Source organism: Bombina bombina, chromosome 4 (assembly GCF_027579735.1).
Source record: "Bombina bombina isolate aBomBom1 chromosome 4, aBomBom1.pri, whole genome shotgun sequence".
NCBI lineage: Eukaryota > Metazoa > Chordata > Amphibia > Anura > Bombinatoridae > Bombina > Bombina bombina.
Window position 1 is genome coordinate 686,734,178 of NC_069502.1, and position 23,891 is coordinate 686,758,068.

General features: G+C 37.4%; 1 protein-coding gene across 1 annotated transcript in view; it reads left to right on the plus strand.

Moving 5' to 3' along the window:
* FIG4 (FIG4 phosphoinositide 5-phosphatase) overlaps positions 1 to 23,891 on the plus strand; it is a 1,077,570-nt gene that overhangs the window by 836,768 nt on the left and 216,911 nt on the right. The window contains exon 21 of the mRNA XM_053710848.1: positions 8,683 to 8,878. Coding sequence (XP_053566823.1) covers positions 8,683 to 8,878 — 196 coding nt within the window. The remainder of the gene's footprint in view (positions 1 to 8,682; positions 8,879 to 23,891) is intronic.

The following is a 23,891-nucleotide window of genomic DNA, read 5'->3' on the forward strand; positions in this document are numbered from 1 at the left end:
GTCTGGGTCATCGAATAATTAATAATAAAACTGAAAGCACCTGCTCAAAGAAAAAGAAAATGACACTTTTGACCAAAGAAGAAAACTTATACGCTACAGTGCAGTCCCTACTGGTAAATCTAACATGGCGGATGGAGGAGAACTTCAAAGAGCTTTCAGAGCTCTTGAAGCCAGCTATGCATGATTCGGCTGACAAACCTACACCATCGGCTGAGAATTTACTTTCGCCTGAGCGGACATCTAGGACGGCAATCACCCTCCCTGTAATGGGAGCAAATCATAGTGCTCATATTCCAGACGGGTCCCAGCAGTGCGGGGCTGACTGCTCAGAATCTACAGGACTTCAGGAATCCCTAGACGCGAAGACTTACTCCAACCGGCACGTGACTATTTTGCCTGACAGCGTTAATCCCATGTTGTCGGCCTGGATTTCGGATGTTTTGCCATGGCTAGCCCTAACGAAGACCTACAATCCTGCTAGATTAGGGTCTCCACCGGAGCTCTGCGCTGACAGATGTGCGGTTGGCGAATACCGGCTGCTGATCACAGAAGGAATTCATCGAGATCTCCTGAACAGCAACTTGTACCTGCTTGGCCTGACTGGAAATGATGAAGCTGATCCAGCACTCTTATTTTTAACCTGTGGAATCGGGTGATATAATGATAAGCCTACACAGCATACATAGGTAAACTGACTTATCTAGAAGTGATGTAGGCTAAGGGTTCAGTTACTTTGGCAAGACAGCACCTCTCAAGGCTGAGTAGTGCCATTCAGTAAATGACATGTTCTATTCCAGAGAAAAGTTTGTTCAAAAGTTGCATCATATGTTGCATCATATGTTGGACTCTACAATATGTTTAATATGTATAATGTTGACCCTGCAGTTTGATATTCCCAAATTTATGACTAGGAGTGTCTTATCCCTCACATGAGGAAAGGCCTTGCAGTACTACGGAGCATTTATATGTAGAGACCGAGACAACCCTTTTTCATTAAAGTGGTTAATGTAATTCTCTGCCTATGTAAGAATTACGTTTACGAAAATGATAGCAAGATTACCCCTTATTGTTGTGTCTTAATTATATGTGTGCTGACTGGAAGATCTGTGTCTAAATGTTTAGCCTCTGTAACGCATGTTGAGTATTTAAGAGTATTCAAATTACTACTCCTGCATAGCTATTACAGACTTAGGCTGCAAGTTACTCTTACATGAGCACCTTGATATAGTAGGGGGTACATAAGAGCAGTCAAGTATTTAGGAGTATATGATTTATGGCTGTAGGGAACTTACCTTTTTTCACAGCTAACATATACAAACTCTAAAGTGAGTACTACCCTCTAGATATATACTATTAAGTCATACTCAGATTTGTATTTTAGTCTGCTATAACGATATAGGGTTAGATATGTCCCCACCTCATAGTTTATCCTGTACTCGCATGTTTATTATTAATGCTTAGGTTGTTAAGTACATTTGCTTATATCTTATATTCAGTAAGGTTATATCTAATTCATAGCTATCTTAGAGCAATTCTAGATGTCACGTGCCTTAACTAATACTACCTATCCTATGTTTAGGCGATAACTGCCTATAGGCCTGTTTTGGGACAATCTGTGAATTAACAGTTATTTAGTTTTAGAGCACTCTAATATAATGGTTATGAGATTTGGAGCACCTGAGATTCGCCTTCACCCTACACTAGTTTACTCTATATTAGCTAGCATTGCAAAGTTTACTGGTGATAATACTTATGTTATGGCGATGTTTATTTAAAGATTTACTATATCTGCCTCTCCTTCATGGGTGAGGAAGCATGTACGCTTTATTCAAGGGAAAAAAAAAAAAAAAAAAAAAGAATAATTTCTACGCATTATGCTTACTCAGAGTGAATGATATTTGCTAAAAGCATATCTGTATTATATGGGCACTAGGCTGCTCACCCATTTAGTGACACTCATAATACTAATGTATGACCACCTTGTTGGGGAGTCTATGACATATACAAAATAAGCCTAAACCTCCTCATACAGGGCTATAATTGCCATCATGGGAAAAATGGCGCTGTTAGAGAGTAGTGAAATATTAGTCGCTTTGCAATAGCCTATTTTAGGTCTCTCATAAAAATATTAAATAGCACTAGATTATCTATACCCTACTAAACCTGTTATAATCAGAAAATCCTTAGGATCAGAGGTATATAGGTACATCTTCAAAGTTATTTGTCAGAATATATGTGTGGCTACCATCCTTAGTTTCCCTATGACCACACTTAGCCTATCCAGAGGCACCTAATATAGTAGTACAACCTGTCTTCTTGTCCACTAAGATATGTCTGAGATTGTATTATTGCCAAATTACTACTTTAAACATGTGAATACTTTCCTATTTTCCCTGTACAAGCTAGTAATTGTGCTAATGTTGCTAATACCATATATTTTATATTTGTTATGTGTTTTATTTTAGTGGTGGCTAACTTTCATTTCTTGCTTAAAGGTCTCCTGTTTCAACTATTAATCTAATTAGTGACCTACTCACCTTAGGGCGTGATATAATTTGCAATGATACACTGTCACTACATTTAGAAGTAAAATTGAGGATAAGCTTGCCATTTTGCAAACTCTCATGTGTTCTAAAGGTTTCATGCATAAACTGAATAATAATCAAAACTTGATTACATCTAGTATATATAGACACAATTTTATTCTTAGACCTACGGGTACCTATGTTGGCTAATTGTTATACAATTCTTATGTTATGTTATATACTATCTGTTTTCTCATGATTTCCTCATGTAATCTAAGTCTGAGATATGCTTAAAATATCTCTCACATGTACTAAGATAGATTGATTGTTAACTGCACGACACCGCATAAGTCTTGGCATATACCAATAACTAGATAATTATATCCAAGACAACAGCTACTAGTCTAAACAATATTACATCTGCTCTATATCATATAGTCGCATAAATTTTGCAACTTAGATCAACCCCTCTGCATCCCATCTATTCCTCAGCCTATATGTGTCTGCAGGAGATTTTGTTAATTCCCCCACTTAGCCCCATAAGCTTCAATAATATACGATTTCTACGATTGGGCACCTCAATGTCCAAATCAGGTACCCTATGCTACTTACTTCTATATATGGCTCCGCCCCCCCCACCCCTGTTCCCTATGCGTATAGCGGTGCTTACCCGCTGAATATCCCCCTCCCCCCCTATATATCTCAGCCCAAGAGTGGCTGATACTCATGCTAAACCTCCACAGGCTGATGGTCTGGTCCTAGGTAAAATATTATTAGAATGTGGAGTTCATACGCTGATAATATAAAATGAAGTTCTATTTTCTCTCGCCTAAGATATTGTCTATCTTCATATTCAGATTTGAAATGTATGTGTATACTACTTTTGCAATAATATCTCTATATAGACAATGTATTTTTCTCTTTGTTGTAACTTTGGCCTTAGGGCGAGTCCTTGTTGTGATGATTTATGCTTAACTTCAATAAAAAAATTATTTAAAAAAAAAAATAAATAAATACAAAAGTACCTGTAAAATAAAAGCTAACCTAAGTTACAATTACACCTAACACTACACTATAATTAAATTAATTCCCTAAACTAAATACAATTAAATACAATTAAATAAAATTAGCTAAAGTACAAAAACAAACAAACACTAAATTACAGAAAATAATAAACAAATTACAAGATTTTTAAACTAATTACACCTAATCTAATCCCCCTAACAAAATAAAAAAGCCCCCCCCCCAAAATAAAAAAAGCCCTACCCTACACTAAATTACAAATAGCCCTTAAAAGGGCCTTTTGCGTGGCATTGCCCCAAAGTAGCTCTTTTACCTGTAAAAAAAATTACAAATCCCCCCCAACATTAAAACCCACCACCCACACAACCAACCCTACTCTAAAACCCACCCAATACCCCCTTAAAAAAACCTAGCACTAACCCCTTGAAGATCACCTTACTGGGAGAAGTCTTCACCCAACCAGGCCGAAGTCCTCAACGAATCCAGCAGAAGTGGTCCTCGAGACAGGCAGAAGTCTTCATCCAGATGGCATCTTCTATCTTCATCCATCCGACACAGAGCGGCTCCATCTTCAAGACATCCGACGAGGAGCATCCTCTTCTTCCGACGTCTTCTTGCTGAATAAAGGTTCCTTTAAGTGACGTCATCCAAGATGGTGTCCCTTAGATTCCGATTGGCTGATAGAATTCTCTCAGCCAATCGGAATTAAGGTAGAAAAAATCCTATTGGCTGATGCAATCAGCCAATAGGATTGAGCTGGCATTCTATTGTCTGTTCCATTCAGCCAATAGAATATGAGCTCAATCCTATTGGCTGATTGCATCAGCCAATAGGATTGAAGTTCAATCCTATTGGCTGATTGCATCAGCCAATAGGATATTTTCTACCTTAATTCTGATTGGCTGATAGAATTCTATCAGCCAATCGGAATTGAAGGGACGTCATCTTGGATGACGTCACTTAATGGTACCTTCATTCTTCAGTCGCCGTGGAAAGAAGAGGATGCTCCGCGTCAGATGTCTTGAAGATGGACCCGCTCCGCGCCGGATGGATGAAGATAGAAGATGCCGCCTGGATGAAGACTTCTGCCCGTCTGGAGGACCACTTCTGACCGTCTGGAGAACCACTTCTGCCGGATTCGTTGAGGACTTCGGCCCGTTTGGTGAAGACTTCTCCCGGTAAGGTGATATTCAAGGGGTTAGTGTTAGGTTTTTTTAAGGGAGTATTGGGTGGGTTTTAGAGTAGGGTTGGTTGTGTGGGTGGTGGGTTTTAATGTTGGGGGGGATTTGTAATTTTTTTTTACAGGTAAAAGAGCTGATTACTTTGGGGCAATGCCCCGTAAAAGGCCCTTTTAAGGGCTATTTGTAATTTAGTGTAGGGTAGGGCTTTTTTTTTATTTGGGGGGGGCTTTTTTATTTTGTTAGGGGGATTAGATTAGGTGTAATTAGTTATTAGTTATTATTTTCTGTAATTTAGTGTTTTGTTTTTTTTGCATTTAGTTTAGGGAATTAATTTAATTATAGTGTAGTGTTAGGTGTAATTGTAACTTAGGTTAGGTTTTATTTTACAGGTACTTTTGTATTTATTTTAACTAGGTAGTTTATTAAATAGTTAATAACTATTTAGTAACTATTCTACCTAGTTAAAACAAATACAAACTTGCCTGTAAAATAAAAATAAACCCTAAACTAGATACAATGTAATTATTAGTTATATTGTAGCTAGCTTAGGGTTTATTTTATAGGTAAGTATTTAGTTTTAAATAGGAATAATTTAGTTAATGATAGTAATTTTATTTATATTTATTTAAATTATATTGAAGTTATGGGGTGTTAGGGTTAGGTTTAGACTTAGGTTTAGGGGTTAATAAATTTAGAATAGTGGTGGCGACGTTGGGGGCGGCAGATTAGGGATTAATAAATGGAGGTAGGTGGCGGCGATGTTAGAGCCGGCAGATTAGGGGTAAATAATATTTAACTAATGTTTGCGAGGCGGGAGTGCGGCAGTTTAGGGGTTAATATATTTATTATAGTGGCAGCGCTGTCCGGTTCGGCAGATTAGGGGTTAAAAAATGTATTTTAGTGTTTGCGATGTGGGGGGGCCTCGGTTTAGGGGTTAATAGGTAGTTTATGGGTGTTAGTGTACTTTTTAGCACTTTAGTTTAGAGTTTTATGCTACAGCGTTATAGTGTAAAACTCTTAACTACTGACTTTAAAATGCGGTACCAGTGTTGACAGGAGAGGGTCTACCGCTCACTTTTTGGCAGACTCGTAATACCGGCGCTATGCAAGTTCCATTGAAAAAATAGGATACGCAATTGACGTAAGTGGATTTGCGGTATTTCCAAGTCTGGCCAAAAAAGTGTGCGGTACACCTGTACCTGCAAGACTCGTAATACCAGCGGGCGTTAAAAAGCAGCGTTGGGACCGGCCAACGCTGCTTTTTAAGCCTAACGCAAGACTCGTAATCTAGCCGTAAGTTTTTAATAAAAGAACCAACATTGTATACAAACAGATTATGCAATGTGTACAGTTAAAGGTATTGAAAATATTTAAATTGGAAAGTTATATCACAGGGAATAACAACTTTGTTGACTTCCAGTGCAATAGAGAGCACAAGAGGCATTATTTTTTACCTCTGTAATACATCAAAACTAACAGGTAACAAACCCTTGAAGCATAATCTTTACTAAATATAAAACTAGGTATATGGTGTCAGATATTATACAAATCTATATTATTTGTATATAGAGATTGCGCAAGGCTAAATGTTATATATCAGAGTGGAAGGTAAGGTTACAATGATAAACAGATTCGAACTAGGTATCTAGTATCCCACAAGTATTAACCATGGTCTAAGCAAGACATCTACTAAGTATGTAGAACCTGTTCTAAAAAAATATAGCTTCCCTAGGCATATAGATGGTTATGGGTCTAGACCTATATACATAAACAAACATACACATTTTACCCTAGAGGTAGTATAACTATTATTGTTCAGCAGATTGCCTTCAGTACAAATAAGCATATTGAAGAAGAAGTCATCAATATAAATAGGATCTGTATCATATAGATAACACTTCCTATAGCAGAGACTGGGTATCTAGGTGGCATGTGGGAAACGCCTGGAGTATACCACAGTCTGTTGGAAGTGTCCGTGAGTTCCCCCCATATTTACCCTATGACCAGTCTCTCAGTTTTCAGTCGGCATGAGGTTACCTCATGTATCCAAGAGGCCAACAAAGTCAGTAGGGAATTGGCCGGCAATGGCCTTTTATTAAACTCGATCTCCCTACCAGCTGTGTGGCTAACTTTCTCACTGTAATGTTCCACTGGTGGGTCCCAGTTATATGTCAGCTCGTAAATGGTTAGCTCCCATACAGCATAAACAGTCTCCATAGACTTCAGGACATCCACTGCTCCCTTCTGCTCAAGTTGAAATGTGAGCGCATATTCACAGATGTGGACCTGAGAGTGTCCGGCACACTCGATTATCGCCTCGGGCGCCAAAGCAGCAGGCAGCAACATCTCGTCTGTCGGTGTCGTCGCATCTGATCTCAACTTGGATCCTGACTGACTCAGCAGGGATCGGGCAATCATGGGCCCAAGCGATAGGTATGTTCCTCTTGTCAGATCTGTTGCTATACCTGCAGCCTGCGTATGATCTGTCCGACCGCTAATGGCTTGTTCCTTAAGCATTTGCGAATCACATTTCAAAACTTGCTTGTCATACTTTGCAGAGATATCTGACTGTGGGGCCTCATATTTCAATGTTTCCTGGCGGCTAAGCTCTGTAAGGGTGCCTAGCTTAGCGCACATATCATTTTTAAAATCCTCAAAAAGGGTTTGTAGATTTGAAAGAAGCTCCTCCATTATTGCAGATACTAACAACACTTTGGTTCGACTACGGAATTAGCAGTAGGTACCGTCCCTTTATGCCATCGCTCATTTGCTACAGTAGATGAGCATTGTGAAATGGTGTTTCTGGTCATTCTTCAGCACAAATGGCTGGTTAGTCTGACATTGCAGGAAAGTGGGGGTGTTGATGAAGATCTAGGCGTTACCAGGCCTCTGCTGCGTACCTTCTCTATTCCGGTCTGCTGGGCTGAGATTTAAAACAATTTTTTTTCAAAAGCAGCTCTACAAGTATTAATTTTCACCACATCGTTGAGAAAAGACTTGGTATATGCAGTAAGGGAGTGAGAAACAGCGGTTTTAGCAGCTCCTCCGCTCAGCCATAGTTAGAAAGCAGCCATCTTGGTCGCTGGTCAGACACGCCCCCCTTTGGCCTGTGTTTTAAAGGTCTGTACCTCCGAACAATTGCGGGGGCAAACGTAAAAATTCTCCAACGGGGATGGCTTTTTTAGTGGAGGTGTGATGTGCACTTTCAAACTTCAAAATTGAGTTTGTTGCTGTCTCCTTTCTATACAAGTCATTTTGTACCTTTCCAAACATATCTCTAGATATGCTTAAATCTAGAAAGGTAACTTTGTCATAACTTATCTCATAGGTAAGTCTCAAGTTAAGTTAATTCAAATTCAGCTCACTTACAAACGATTTAAAGAGGTGTTCATCCCCTTTCCATAGAATACAAATATCATCTATGTACCTCAGCCTGAGGTCATGATTCTGAATCATGAAAGAAAAAATTTAGGGTTAGTATCCTTTTAATAACAAGTCAATACAAACACGTTAAGAGAAAAAATTTACCTGTTTGTGACTCTCAGAAACTGAATTTGGAATTTAATGGTATACAGAATATTAGTAATACAGTGAAAATGTGTAAAGCAAACATTTGTGCTTACCAATGTACTTATGAGTGTTATAAATACAATTATATATAGATAAATCAATTGGTAAGCATCTCTAAAGGATTGTGATTAACACCTATGTGCGTATTATTATTTGTATTTTGTGTATGAACACAGCTGGAAAATCAGTTAGCTACCAGCACCAATTTGTGTCTGCAATATACTTACATGAGTAAGATATTTACATAACTATTTTGTACTTTGATACTATTATTCTTCTTAGTGGCCCATATTTTCATATCTTTGTTATTTAAAAATACTATTTCAGGACAATTGCTTCATATTTTCCTTTGTTTATGACTAAATATATATTTATTATTTTAGCAACAAGACAAACAGGGAAGAGACCCTATTACAACGTAAAACAGCAGCAAGTGCACCTCCCCCTCCAAGCGAGGAAGCTGTATCAAGCAGCTCTGAAGATGACTCCGGGACTGATAAAGAGGAGGAAGGGGCTGTTTCTCAGCGCTCAACCCCAATAAAAATTACAGATGCTGGAGATAATCCCAAAACATCAGAGGCAAGTATCTGTAGTTGTCTGTATTTAATTACTCTTACTTACTCTCTCTCTTACACACAAGGAGTTCCTGAAAGTAAAAGGTAAGATTAATACAATTAATCAGGTGTAAGTAAAGCATTTCAGAGAAAAGAAATGCTTCTTTCATAAAACTACCATTTGAATTAAAGGCACACTGTTGTGGGAGTGGATGAAGCACGGATAGGTCATGTGATGCATGTGTGTGTGTTTTCTTTTCCAGTGGCGGTTCTGTGTACACAGATATAAAAAATTTGTTCCACCAAAATACCAGTATCTTCCTCCAATTAGTTTTCTCCTCCTGTTCTTCTTTGCTCTCCGACTGGTTCTCTTATGTATTCCAGTTCAGACTTCTTTTAATCTGTGCCGGTCTTTTTCATCTCAGCCAGCCTCCTTATTAAACCTGCTAACCCAACCAGCTATATGTCATTTTCTAACTAAGCCATACTCCATCTTCTGCTTGATTTATTGCTTTGTTCCTTCTTTATTAACACATTATGAGCCAGCAAAGTCCCCCATTCTCACAGGCTTCTATCTACTGGCTTCAACTTTCCACGTTTGTCTCTGATCATACTTGTTCTGCATGTACTGCTTTAAATGAATGAGAGTGTATTAATATAATAGATTGTTCTGTGATGTGTGCACTATGAATGGGGGCCTGAGATGCTAAAAAACACGACGCCAAAAGAAATCAGACAAAATATTTGGGATTATTTTTTAGACCTTCTGTTGTAATAGGAAGCAACAAAGTCGTGGTCTCAGTGAGGAAAAAGCAAGGAGAGATTCCTTTAGTTCAAAAGTTTGAATTATTTAATACTTGCATTAAAAGTGAAAAAGGCACAGCCGGCAGACACCACAGCTGACGCGTTTCCTGCCTCAGAGGCAGTTCCACACGTCAGCTGTGGTGTCTGCCGGCTGCGCCTTTTTCGCTTTTAATGCAAGTATTCAATAAATTGAACTTTTAAACTAAAGGAATCTCTCCTTGCTTTTCCTCACTGAGACCACGACTTTGTTGCTTCCTGTATCCATTATCCCAGGGGCGTGGAGAGCCCTAGCTGTCTCAGTGTAAAAGCCAACTGGTGTGATTTTCCTGGTGTCATAACGAGGCTGGACGCTGCAAGTGAATTTAGCGATACACGGTGTTACACTGAGGTGAGCGATTGCTGTGACAAAACAGATGACTGCATTTGCAAGAGAATATTCACTTAATAACATATCAAGATCGCAACCGATGCTACTAGTTTTCTTGGTTGAAATAGCTGTGAATATTTTATTATCCCTGTGATATCCGCATTAGTGGGACTCTGGAACAGAGTTGTATTCACGAGGAGAGCATTAAACTGACCTGTTCAGTCTAGAATACAGTTGAGCTTCTGTTGTAATATACAAGTCTCTCCTTCACATACAGAACACTGCATAGAGAAATAAACGTCACTCAAGGCAAACTTTTCTAAAATTTTTGAGGGGCCTTTTTGAACTGTAATTATTCAGATGTGTATAAATATTCCAAATGCATGTAGCATGTTGATCTATGTGTAAGTGTCTCTCATAAGTTGTCAGTCTCAAAACTAAATGTAAGTGTGTGTGTGTGATGTTTTAGCATGTAATTGCTGTAAGTATGTAACTTGGGTTCGGCATAGAGAATATATCTGTAGTGTTATTATGTGATCAGCAAGGGTGGAACTACCATTGGTGCAGCAGGTTCAGTGGCACCAGGGCCAAAGTGCTGGGGGGGGGGGCATAGCAGCTAGTCTATACATAGGCATAGAATGTGTACAATCCTAATACAGGGCAGCCTTTTATTAGTGCAGGTTGCAGGTCCACTTATCTATTCTGGAAAACATTATACAGAGCAGCATGTATATTACTATTGCTTACTACTTAGTTACCTTAGTTATTTTTTGCACTAGGGCCCTCTGTTAAGTAGGTCCTCTACTGGTGATCAGTAAGTGTGCAATTGTAGACGTTTGGTATGTGAGTGTAATTTATGAATCTCAGTGTCTATACATCCAGCTCTATAAATATTGTGATCACTATGAGTGTGTAAATTGTGTCCAGCAAGGTAAATGTGCGGGTCTGTGATGTCAGTGGGTGGTTGTCTATAGTGTGTAAGGTTTGTCTTTCATTACATCTGCTATACTTATCTGCATTTTGCTATGTTTTGTGTGTGAAAATCCAGCTTCAAGGTTCTGACCTATGTCAACCATAAAACAGAAAATTAGATGTTAATAATCAGCATTCTCTAGAGGCAACCACTGAACTTTTTTTTGAAATGGCTAAAATACCAACTAGAAAATCACTTTTAAGTAACTTTGTTACATTATATTTCCTCATAGACTGTAATATCAAGGAAAGATGCGTCAAATATTGAATGTATACTGGGAAAACAATTGGTAATTTGCCGCTTTTAAAAGAAAGATGCAGACAAAATAATCTGTCTTTTTTTATAGGAGTTTTCCAACTGTTTTTTTTTTTTTACTAGTTTTACTTTTTTTTTGTACTTGATATGATTGACATGAGGACTTGTAGTATTGTACAGTCAGCAGATTCCCTTAAAGTTCTGTTCTGTTCCCCTGGGCAGGAGAACATGTACTTCTTAAAACCACAGGACATATTTCAACCATAAAACAATATTCTTAAGCATTTTCCAATAGCTTTTTCTCCATTTTCTTTTTCTAAAACTTGCTGCAGACAGATGATTTTGAGCAGTTTATTATTCAATTTATTAGACTTAATTACAGATTTTGTCCCTTTTATCCCTTAACTTTATCATTTTGACCAAATAATATAATCATTTATTTGTTTATTTTGTGCTTTAAAAAAAAAAAAAAAAAATGTTTTTACATAGTGTGTATCTACTAAAAACTTGTTATGTGGTAAGTGGAAGTAGATATTTTGGAAGTGTGATCTGGGAAAGACATTTTTAAATGGTTATTAAAAGTATTTATTTCAAATGGCAGGGAGAGTCCACAAATTAATTCATTACTGTTGGGAATTCAACACCTGGCCACCAGGAGGAGGCAAAGACACCCCAGCCAAATCTATAAGTATCCCTCCCACTCCCCCTACTCCCGCAGTCATTATTTGCCTTTGTCTACTATAGGAGGTAGGCATAGAAAGCAGGTCCGTTCTTCCTTTGGTCCAAGAGGGTCAGTTTATGACCACTATTGACCTGAAGTACGCATACCTCCATATCCCGATCCTCAAGGATCATCTGCCAGTTCTATCAGATCTCTGCCCTTTCGGTGTTACTACCGAAGAAATTGGCTAATCTTCTAGATGTTCAGTCCTTTCTTCAGGCCCTGGTTAGAATCAGGCCTGTGTTTGTCAGTTGCTCCTCCTTGGAGCCTTAATCTTGTTCTTTGTGTTCTTCAAAGGGCTCTGTTTGAGCCTATGCATTTTGTTGACATTAAACTTTTTGTCTTAGAAAGTCTTGATTTTGTTGCCCATTTCCCATTTCTTCTGGATAAGGCTGTTTTACGTACCAAGTTAGGTTTTCTACCTAAGGTTGTCTCTGACCAAAATATCAATCAGGAAACTGTAGTTCCTTCTTTTTGCCCTAATCCTTCCTCTCAGAAGGAGTGTTTGTTGCACAATCTGGATGTAGTGTGGGCCTTGAAATTATATCTTCATGAAACCAAGGATTTTAGGCAATATTCTTCCTTGTTTGTTTTGTACACTGGTAAGTGTAAGGGTTAGAAGGCCACTGCTACTACTCTTTCTTTTTGGCTGAGGAGTGTCATTTGTTTGGCTTATGATGAATTTGGAATCAGCCTCCTGACAGGATTACAGATCATTCTACCTGTGCAGTGTCCTCTTCTTCAGCCTTTTAGAACAAAGCTTCTATGGAGCAAATCTGAAAGGCCGCTACCTGGTTCGCTTTACATACCTTTTCAAAATTTTACATGTTCAATGTTTTTGCCTCAGCTGAGGCCTCTTTTGGGAGAAAAGTGCTTGAAGCAGTGATGCCTTTAGATTAGGTTTGCCTGCCTTGTTTTTCTTCCCTGTTCATTCTGTGTCCTCTCTTGCTTGGGTATTGGATTCCCAACAGTAATTAATTAATTTGTGGACTCTCCCTGCCATTGGATTGAAAACATAATGAGGCCTACTTATCAAGCTGTCAACCGCAAATACGCTGGAATTCCGCAGCGTAGTTGTGGAGAGCTTGATTCCCCTTAGTTATCAAAGCATACAGACCGGCAAAAGTTGAAATCTGTGACGTTACATACGATCCGCCAGTCTCAGTCCGACACAGATCGATGCTTACGTCATTACAGATGTTCCGAATGCAAATTCGGCACTATCTGACTACTTTTGCTAGTTAACAAATTTCTAACAGGAACACTCGCCACTATTCTGGCCCAGCGTACCTGCTTTTCAATCCGCCGCCCTGGAGGCGGCTGATGCCTTAGGAATCAATGGGAGTCTGAAAGCAGCGAAAGCTCATGTTCCCTGCTGCCCGATATCCCATTGATTCCTATGGGAGAATAAAAGTTAAGTTTACACCTAACACCCTAACATGTACCCCGAGTCTAAACACCCCTACATTATACTTATTAACCCCTAATCTGCCGTGCCGAAACCGCCGCTACCTACATTATACTTATTAACCCCTAATCTACCGCCCGACACCACGCCAACTACATTATACTTATTAACCCCTAATCTACCACCCGACACCTACATAAAGTTATTAACCCCTATCCCGCCGCTCACTGACCCCGCCGCCACCTACATAAAGTTATTAACCCCTATCCCGCCGCTCCTGGAGCCCACCGCAACTAAATAAATGTATTAACCCCTAAACCCCTGGCCTCCCACATCACTAGCACTTACTAAACCTATTAACCCCTAAACCGCCAGCCCCCCACATCGCCATAAACTAAATTAACCTATTAACCCCTAAACCTAACAACCCCTTAACTTTACATTAAATATTAACTCATCCCTATCTTATAATAAATTTAAACTTACCTTTAGATTTAAATTAAACTATATTAAACTATTAATTAATCTACCCTAACTGTTATACTAAAATTGCATTAAACTATATTAAACTATTAATTAATCTACCCTATTATACTAAATTACATTAAACTATATTAAACTAATAATTAATCTACCCTAACTTTTATACTAAAACTGCATTAAACTACAAATTAAATTAACTATATTATATATTTAAACACCTAACCCTACTCAAATAATTTAAATCTGCAATAAAAAATTACAAAGTTACAAAAAACTAACAACAAAGTTACAAAAAATAACAAACACTGTTACAAAAAAAAAACAACTAAAAGTCACACAAAATAAAAAATAAATGATCAAAGATTTAAACTAATTACACCTAATCTAAGAGCCCTATGAAAATAAAAAAGCCCCCCCCAAAAATAAAAAAACCCTAACCTACAATAAACTATCAATGGCCCTTAAAAGGGCCTTTTGTGGGGCATTGCCCCAAAGAAATCAGCTCTTTTACCTGTAAATAAAAAATACAAATACCCCCTAACAGTAAAACCCACCACCCACACAACCAACCCCCCAAATAAAAACCTAACTAAAAAACCTAAGCTCCCCATTGCCCTGAAAAGGGCATTTAGCTCTATTGCTGCCCAAACTCTAACCTAAAAATAAAACCCACCCAATAAACCCTTAAAAAAATCGGAACACTAACCCCCTGAAGATCCACTTACAGTTTCTGAAGAGCCGACATCCATCCTCAATGAAGCGGCAGAAGTTCTCATCGAAGCCGGCCGAAGTCTTCATCCAAGCCCGCAGAAGTCTTCACCCAGACGGCATCTTCTATCTTCATCCATCTGGCGCGGAGCGGCTCCATCTTCAAGACATCCGACGCGGAGCATCCTCTTCTTACGACGTCTTCTTCGGAATGAAGGTTCCTTTAAATGACGTCATCCAAGATGGCGTCCCTTAGATTCCAATTGGCTGATATAATTCTATCAGCCAATCGGAATTAAGGTTGAAAAAATACTATTGGCTGTTGCAATCAGCCAATAGGATTGAGCTTTCATCCTTTTGGCTGATCCAATCAGCCAATAGGATTGAGCTTGCATTCTACTGGCTATTCCAATAAGCCAATAGAATGTGAGCTCAATCCTATTGGCTGGTAGGATCAGCCAATATGATGAAAGCTCAATCCTATTGGCTGATTGCATTCTATCAGCCAATCGGAATCTAATGGACACCATCTTGGATGACGTCATTTAAATTAACCTTCATTCCGAAGAAGACGTCGTATGAAGAGGATGCTCCAAGTCGGATGTCTTGAAGATGGAGCCACTCTGCGCTAGATGAATGAAGATAGAAGATGCCGTCTGGGAGAAGACTTCTGCGGGCTTGGATGAAGACTTCGGCCGCTTGGATGAAGACTTCTGCCTGCTTCGATGAGGACTTCTTCAGCTTCGTTGAGGATGGATGTTGACTCTTCAGAAACTGTAAGCGAATCTTCAGGGGTTAATGTTAGGATTTTTTAAGGGTTTATTTGGTGGGTTTTATTTTTAGGTTAGGGTTTGGGCAGCAATAGAGCTAAATGCCCTTTCAAGGGCAATGCCCATACAAATGCCCTTTTCAGGGCAATGGGGAGCTTGGTTTTTTTAGTTAGGTTTTTATTTGGGGGGTTGGTTGTGTGGGTGGTGGGTTTTACTGTCGGGGGGGTATTTGTATTTTTTATTTACAGGTAAAAGAGCTGATTTCTTTGGGGCAATGCCCCAAAAGGCCCTTTTAAGGGCCATTAGTAGTTTTATTTTGGGGGGACTTTTTTATTTTCATAGGGCTCCTAGATTAGGTGTAATTAGTTTAAATATTTGATAATTTATTTTTTATTTTGTGTAACTTAGTGTTTATTTTTTTTTGTAACTTAATGTTTGTTATTTTTTGTAACTAAGTTGTTAGTTTTTTGTAACTTTGTAATTTTTTATTGTAGATTTAAATTATTTGAGTAGAGTTAGGTGTTTAAATATATAATATAGTTAATTTAATTTGTAGTTTAATGTAGTTTTAATATAACAGTTATGGTAGATGAATTATTAGTTCAATATAGTTTATTTTAACTCTAAAGGTAAGGTTTAATTTATTATAAGATAGGGATGAGTTAATATTTAATATAAAGTTAGCAGGTTGTTAGGTTTAGGGGTAATAGGTTAATTTAGTTTATGGCGATGTGGGGGACTGGTGGTTTAGGGGTTAATAGGTTTAGTAAGTGATAGTGATGTGGGAGGCCAGAGGTTTAGGGGTTAATACCTTTAGTTAGTTGTGGCGGGGTCCGGGAGCGGCGGTATAGGGGTTAATAACTTTATTAGAGGTGCGGTCCGGGAGCGGTGGTTTAGGGGTTAATAACTTTATTTAGTTGCGGCAGGGTCCGGGAGCGGCGGGATAGGGGTTAAACATTTTAGTATAGCGGCGGTGTGTAGTGACAGTATACAGATAAAGCTGTGAAAAATCCGAATAGCAGCGAGATCGATGAATGTTAGTTAACAACAGTCCGTTGCTCATCGCCCCGTACTTGTTGCGCGGCTTTTTGACAGCTTTTTTGATAAATAAGGAGAGCTTATTCAGGTCCACGGCAGTGATGTTAGGCGAGCGTATTATTCCCGTCGAATGCAAGTAAGTTGATGGCTTGATAAGTAGGCCTCAATGTATTCTTACCTGATAAATTTGGCTGTAATGTATTTGCCTCCTCCTGGTGGCCAGGTGTTGAATTCCCAACAGTAATGCCAGGAAAGAAAATAATTTATCAGGTAAGAATACATTTTGGATTTTTTCTAGATGTTTACAATAGATCTTAATGAGGCATTTGAAGGCAACTTGAAAGCTCAGAAAATAATATATATTCATTGTCACAAATAAAATGTTATGTTTGTGTAATAATCTAGTAGTCATTTGTTTATACTCTTTATATTATTAAAATGAATAAGAATAGCAAAACAAATGTAAATTAAATGAATAACACAGGACAAAAACATGAAATACATATCAATGCTAACAGATAAAATGACAATATATGCACTATGATGCAATAAGGTAAAGCATTGTTTGTACATTTATAGTGGTATAGCACTTTAACATAATAAAGATGTCTGGAAGAGTAAACTGTTCCTGGATTCCTTTAGAGTAAATAAAACTATTAGCAACTAAAATAAATGCAGTACGATTTATGTGTACAGCTGTGCCTGGCACAACTATGTTTGCAACTGGAAACAGGATGAACCTTTACATTTTTTTTTTACAGATTAGGAGTAATCTTTATTGTTTGTACTGTATTAATTTAATGGTTTTATGCATTTGTGCCTTCTGTATCTATGACAGTTTATGTATCAAGGCAAATCAGGGGCTGTAGCAAGACTTAAAGATAATTCCCTTGCAAAGGTAGCAGGCAAATGGATGATCCAGTAAACAGTTCCAGGAGTCAGTAACCCAGCTAACAATACAGAGGAATGGGTAGGTAGCAGGATCTAAATAACAAGCTAGGGTCAAACCAGTATAGACAGAGCAGGAACACAAGTTTTAGGGTCTTCATGACTGGATAACTAAGCCCAGAAACACATCAAAGGCCTTTTAAAACTTCCTATGTAATTATGGATGCTAATTCTGCCACAAGGCTACTTCCTATATTCACAATCCAAATATAGCGCTATCTTTAGTGCGGATCCCACAGTCAGATCCATCATCAGTGTCAGTAAGGACATTTGCCACATTAACTTTAGTGCACCTAGCCTCCAAAGTAGTGCTAACCTTAGACCAGCAGGTGCAAAATGACCAATATTGATTGACGAGGCTAAGGATGGACTTCTTCCTAACATGGCTTATTTAGCTCATAGTGTTCCTGAGTACGTCTTCTGGACCTGACAGCATCTCAATTTTAAAAAAAATACACTATGGTGAAATTTATATTCGGGAACATATTATTTTGTTTGAATATCTACCATAAATCCTCACAGATAAGAACCAGAGACACACAATGGACAGGTGAATACTAATTAACGATATAGAAGCAAAACACGAAATAATAAAAAATCTACTTATAAAATAAAATGACTGAATCAGTTTATAAAATGGATGTCTCTCCTTGTTTGACTAAAATGCCAAACTCCACTAAGGAACTAGGAAAGCCCTCGGAACTCAGGGAGAGGTTTAAGCAATAAAAAAAACTTGCATTTTTGGCAGAGTCTATGCATTTCAACCAACGGCTGGATTTTATCAAGAAAAAGTGTAATTAATTATCACAATTGTTTGTAGGTAGCTTGACGAATTTCAGACTGAAAAGATTAGCTATGGCTCATGCTGATTATTTTCCTAATTCAGGTGCTACTCAACTTCAACATAAACAGCTTATTTGTACAGCAAGTTAGCAGCGTAGACCTCATTACATCTTGCATTTATTAGACATATTATTATTAAATTGTTGTTACATTTAAGAAAAAATTAAATTAAAAAATATATATATATATATATATATATACACAGTATATATAGCTCCATAAAATATGAACCTTTCAGATAGTGTTATCAACTTACATACTGTATTTAACTGTTTAGACTCTTCTTTATTTGCATTGCAATGATGTGCTCTTTTCAGGGGCTCATAATTACGTTTACTTTGAAAAAAGTGTATGCCCACCCTGATCTATGGTCTGTCCTGACAGTCTCTAAAGGAATTGTAATCTGTTTACCTCTTTTCCACCAAGATGAACTCCAGAAAAAGCAGATACTAGAAGAGGGATGATGTCATGTGCCTCTAGAAGAGGGATGATGTCATGTGCCTCTAGAAGAGGGATGATGTCATGTGCCTCTAGAAGAGGGATGATGTCATGTGCCTCTAGAAGAGGGATGATGTCATGTGCCTCTAGAAGAGGGATGATGTCATGTGCCTCTAGAAGAGGGATGATGTCATGTGCCTCTTGATGCCAAGCAAATACCATGTCATTAACGACCATGGGATTAAAAGAAACCATTACTTTAATTATACAAAAAGCGGCCTCTTGTTTTTGTTTGAAATATGTGCACTGTTCTAAAAAGCAGATTATGTAAGCTGCAAATGCTACAAACCAAATAGCAGCATTTTTAAAATGTAGGTTTTAGATTTTTCCTTTTGACCTCTCTATGGCCCCACATTTGTTTATTTTTTATTTCAAACAACTACTTTGCCCACTGACTGGTGTTTATCTGCTTATAGTCTACTGGTATCCACTACTGTCAACGTTTTTGCTGATTATTAGACTGTATTCTTGCGGGTCACTACTATCTGCAATCTTAAAGGCCTAAATCCATATAATGTTTCTAGATGGCGTACTTCTGTGCTTTATTTCTATGTACATGTGTGTGACTCATGTACATGCATTTAAAACAATGTGTTTTCTCTGCTGCCTTATAAATGACCTCCAAAGACAATAACTAGTCACTTGATCTATCTGTCTACCCTCTCTCTCAAAAACACAGTCTTTCACCCTATGTACAATCTGTAGTGAAAAGTGCAAGTAAATGAATTCTGGCTAAATTCACTGAGGTGTAAAACAGTTTATTAATATTGTAGCACCACATTCAATTAGTTCTAAAAAACAAAAACAAATTAAAAAAAAAAAAACAGCTTTGAAATCACGTGAATTCCCAGTTATAATACTGTAAAACTAAAATAATTTCATTTGTGGTGCTGGTATTGCAATTTAAAACTATGATACCTAAACACTTGAATTTCCTAGTTCTAAAATTGTAAAACTTGAAAACTTTTATGTTTATTTATAAAATGCTTGTTTTTTTACCCTATATATTTTATAAAAAATCTACTGTAAATATCGGTTTCTTTCTTTTTTCATTTGTGTAATGTGTCCCCTTTGTCTTAGGAATGTTTAAAGTGATGGTAAACTCTATTGCAACTCACAAAAAGATCACTAATCTTATAACAAATGAATTGCTTTATTTATTTATTTGTTTAAATATAATGACTTAAATTTATTTAATATTTTATAATTATTCTCCTGTCCATTATGAAGCTTTCCTCCACCCCCTCAACGGCTATGTCCAGTATTGTAGTGATGTATAGAGCAGTCCCACTCACTCTTCCCGTCATTTCGTGTAGACTGGTCCCACCTGCTGTTCACGTATTACCAGATACGTGCTCCAGACCCCCAAAGCAACAGCGCCAGAGCTTTTTTTTTCTTGTCCAAAAGTGCATATATAAATCTACATTGAAAATAGCGAGCCATACGGCTATGCTTCTGATTGGCTGCTGAAGTGTTATAAAAATACAATGATGCAGAAACTAGACTTGCAGGTACTTTATCAAAATTATAAAAGCACTATTACACTAATATTGGTTGGCACTTCATTATATTGCAGTTGTGTTTAATCGAGTTGCCATCACTTTAAAGGGATACTGAACCCATTTTTTTCTTTCATGATTGCATGCAATTTTAAGCAACTTTCTAATTTACTCCTTTTATCAATTTTTCTTTTGTTCTCTTGGTTTTTGTTCTCTTGGTATCTCTATTTGAAAAAGCAGGAATTTAAGCTTATGAGCCGGCCCATCTTTAGTTCATCACCTGGGTAGCAATTGCAGATTGGTGACTAAATGTAGCCACCAATCAGCAAGCGCTACCCAGGGTTCTGAACCAAAAATGAGCCGGCTCATAAGCTTAAATTCCTGCTTTTTCAAATAGAGATACCAAGAGAACGAAGAAAAATTGATAATAGGAGTAAATTAGAAAGTTGCTTGAAATTGCATGCAATCATGAAAGAAAAAAATGGGTTCAGTATCCCTTTAATAACCAATCACCTATTATTGCAAATAAAATTACAATACCTAAACACGAGAAACCAAATATCAAGTGAATATATATATGTTATTCTTAAGTCATCCAACTTCATATTTCATCATAAGCATAATTTGTTATCCATTCCAGTTATTTTCAATCAGTGTATTGAAGCCCAATACAATATCAGAGCAGTTGTCACATGGCTGGCATAGTCATACACAGGTAGTACTGAACGTGTCTGTTTTTAAATCTTTAAAGTCATTGGTGTCTGGTATCTATCTTACTTGAATAGCTCTGTATAATTAGTAACTGTATGGAATGCTTAGGTACATAATAGTGCATGCTTTATTAAAGGAGAAATACAAATATCTCACTGTTCCCAATAGGACTGTATGCTTTTTATTTTTTTCTATTTGGTCTGCTGTTGAAATATACCAGACATCCCAACTATCCCTGAAGTTCAGGGAGTCTCCCTGATTGTAATAGCGGCTCCCTGATGCCAGCAAATGGAATGCAATCTCCCTGAAACTCCAAATAGCATGATCCAATGTGGCCCAAATCCGGAAAAGTGTTACTTTAAGGAATTCCTTTAGTTGCTGGGACGTTATAGAACCCTCAAAGCATGCATCAGTAACCAAAAAGCCCCCACTGATTTTAATAAAATAAAACACAAATACTACCTTATTTACTGCACGTAATAAAATTTCTAAAATATTTAAGCATTGTACGATCACTAGAAAATAGGTTTGTTGTATGTGGTTGTGCAATAAAGCTACTATTTTTTTTTAATGTGACTTTAGTGGGAAGCTACTTTAATGATAAGTCTGTATCTTATTTAGGGTTTCAAGGTGTCCAATATATAACTGGGGGGGGGGGGGGGGGGAGGCGGCGCAGTAGCGGATGAGGCCACCTCACTGAAATGAGTTTTTGCAGGTTGGGATGTCTGATATAATGTTTCCTTATGTAATCCATGTTTTATTCATTTGGACTGTGTTTTGTTTATTGCACTGAGTATACCAGCATTAATTCACAATGCAAACTCATTTAGTTGTGAAAAGCAGGAACTGCTTAGCAGACTAACAATGGTTAGTAAAAAAAATTTTTTTATCCCAAATAGATTCTCTTTTGTGATTCTGTGTTAGAAATCTAAAAGCTGCATCTTGCATTAGATGCCTCTATATTGGTCATTTTTATAATGATTTCAATAGTAAACATCAGCTGATTCAAAATTTGACTGCATTACTATGGAAATAGGATCAGATATTTAGTTTGCTGCCGACAGCTTTTATAATATTTTTTATTATGCTTGTTAGTCAACATCCTGGACATTATAGAGATTCTGAAATGTCAATAGTCTGTAAAATTCAGTGAATGTTGATTAGAATGTAATGTCAACATGGTTTTATTAATTTTACTTACTATAATGAAGGATCATGTAGCTTCTTAACATGTTAAAGGGACAACTCAAAATGCAATTCCCCTTAAAGGGCCAGATTATGAGTGGCTTATCGCGACTTTTTGCGCATGTTGGGTTGTCCGCTTGTTATACAAGTTGAAAGTAATCGCGATCACTTGAGCACAATTGCGATTTATGCTAGAATGATTACAGCTTTCTTAGAGCTGTGGTTAACTGTTTTGCAAAACAAAATGTGTCTTAAAACACATAAAAAAATGCATTATAAGGTACAGTTACACTCATAATAACACTGTCTAATAAAAATTATTTAAAAAAACGATTGCTCAAAAAAGTTATAAAGGCTCAACGATGTGAGATCTCAGGTGTTAGGAAAAAAAAATGCAGGTTAAGGGCTTTAACATTGAAATACATACATATATATCTCTAAAGGTGTATATGTGTATATGTTTATATGTGTATATGTTTATATGTATATATATATATATATACACACAAATTTGTAGGAATAAGCGCTTATTCCTACAAGTTTGCATTTAATCATACTATAGCACCCTGGCAGTTTTTGTTTGATGGTGGGAGTGCATACACAGCCTTATATATATATATATATATATATATATATATATATATATATATATATATATATATATATATATATATATATATATATATATATATATACATGTGTGTGTGTTTATATGTGAGTACATATGTATTTATTCATATTTAATAAAGTGTTATAGTGTGTATTTAAGTAGGCATACATATATATATTTGTGCAAAAAGCCATCAGATATATAGAAATATGTATTTATGAATAAATATAACATTTTCTTCTATATGCAGAACATTGGAATGTGAAATGTTAATATTTTCATGTTGGGTTAGCGCACTTGAGAATATGAGATTGTTTGCACGTTAACTTCTAAGGGGGAATAGGTTAAGTTCAGCTTTTTAGGTGTTGAGTTTTTTACTTTCATCTTGTAATACAAGCACAACCCGACTCGCGCAAAAAGCTTTCTTTTTTTTAATTTAATGCATAGTGAAAAAAAAATGCAGTACTCTTTTATTATTCACATTGCCTGTTTTTCCTGTAATTTAAATCTGAAATTTGTAGCTTTTCCAGTGCCCCAGGTGAACCTGGAGTGGATTCCATGGAATTAATAATCCTAAACCTCATCCATTCTGCACAGTGGTTGCTTGTTCAGAGAGAGAGAGGCAAATCTGATCATAGATATAAACTTGAAAGTTGATTAAAATTGCATTCTCTATCTGAATAATAAAAGTTTACTTTTCATGTTGTATTGAACGAGTGGGGCTTGGAAACCCTCAAGAGGTGCGCTCACATTAAAAAGGACCAGACAGAAGTATAGTCCAAAAACAAGAGATAATAATCCGGAAACACGGCGCTCTCCCAAAAGATGTGTTCAAGTGAAGATCCTGTGGAGACAGAAAAGGGGGCGCCACATAGAACAATAACGTCTGATCTGATGCACAAATGAAGGCAAACAAATGGCAACTCACATAGGGGAGGGCACACACAGTGCCCTTAACAGCGGGCCGGGACCTCTTGGTCGCCCGACAGACTCACTCCCGGTATCCAACAGCCGGTCATATGATAGCGTCTCCCCAATCGGGAATACTTCCTCCGATGAGCGTCAGAGACCACGTCCTGGATACCAGCATCAATCGACTCAGCCGGATAGGTGGTGTGTGATATGATGGACTCCCACCTTGTAAAGGCAGTGTTTACAGAACAATATCCGTATGAAAGGGAGGTTAATTATTTACAGAGCAGGGGTGAATAAAATAA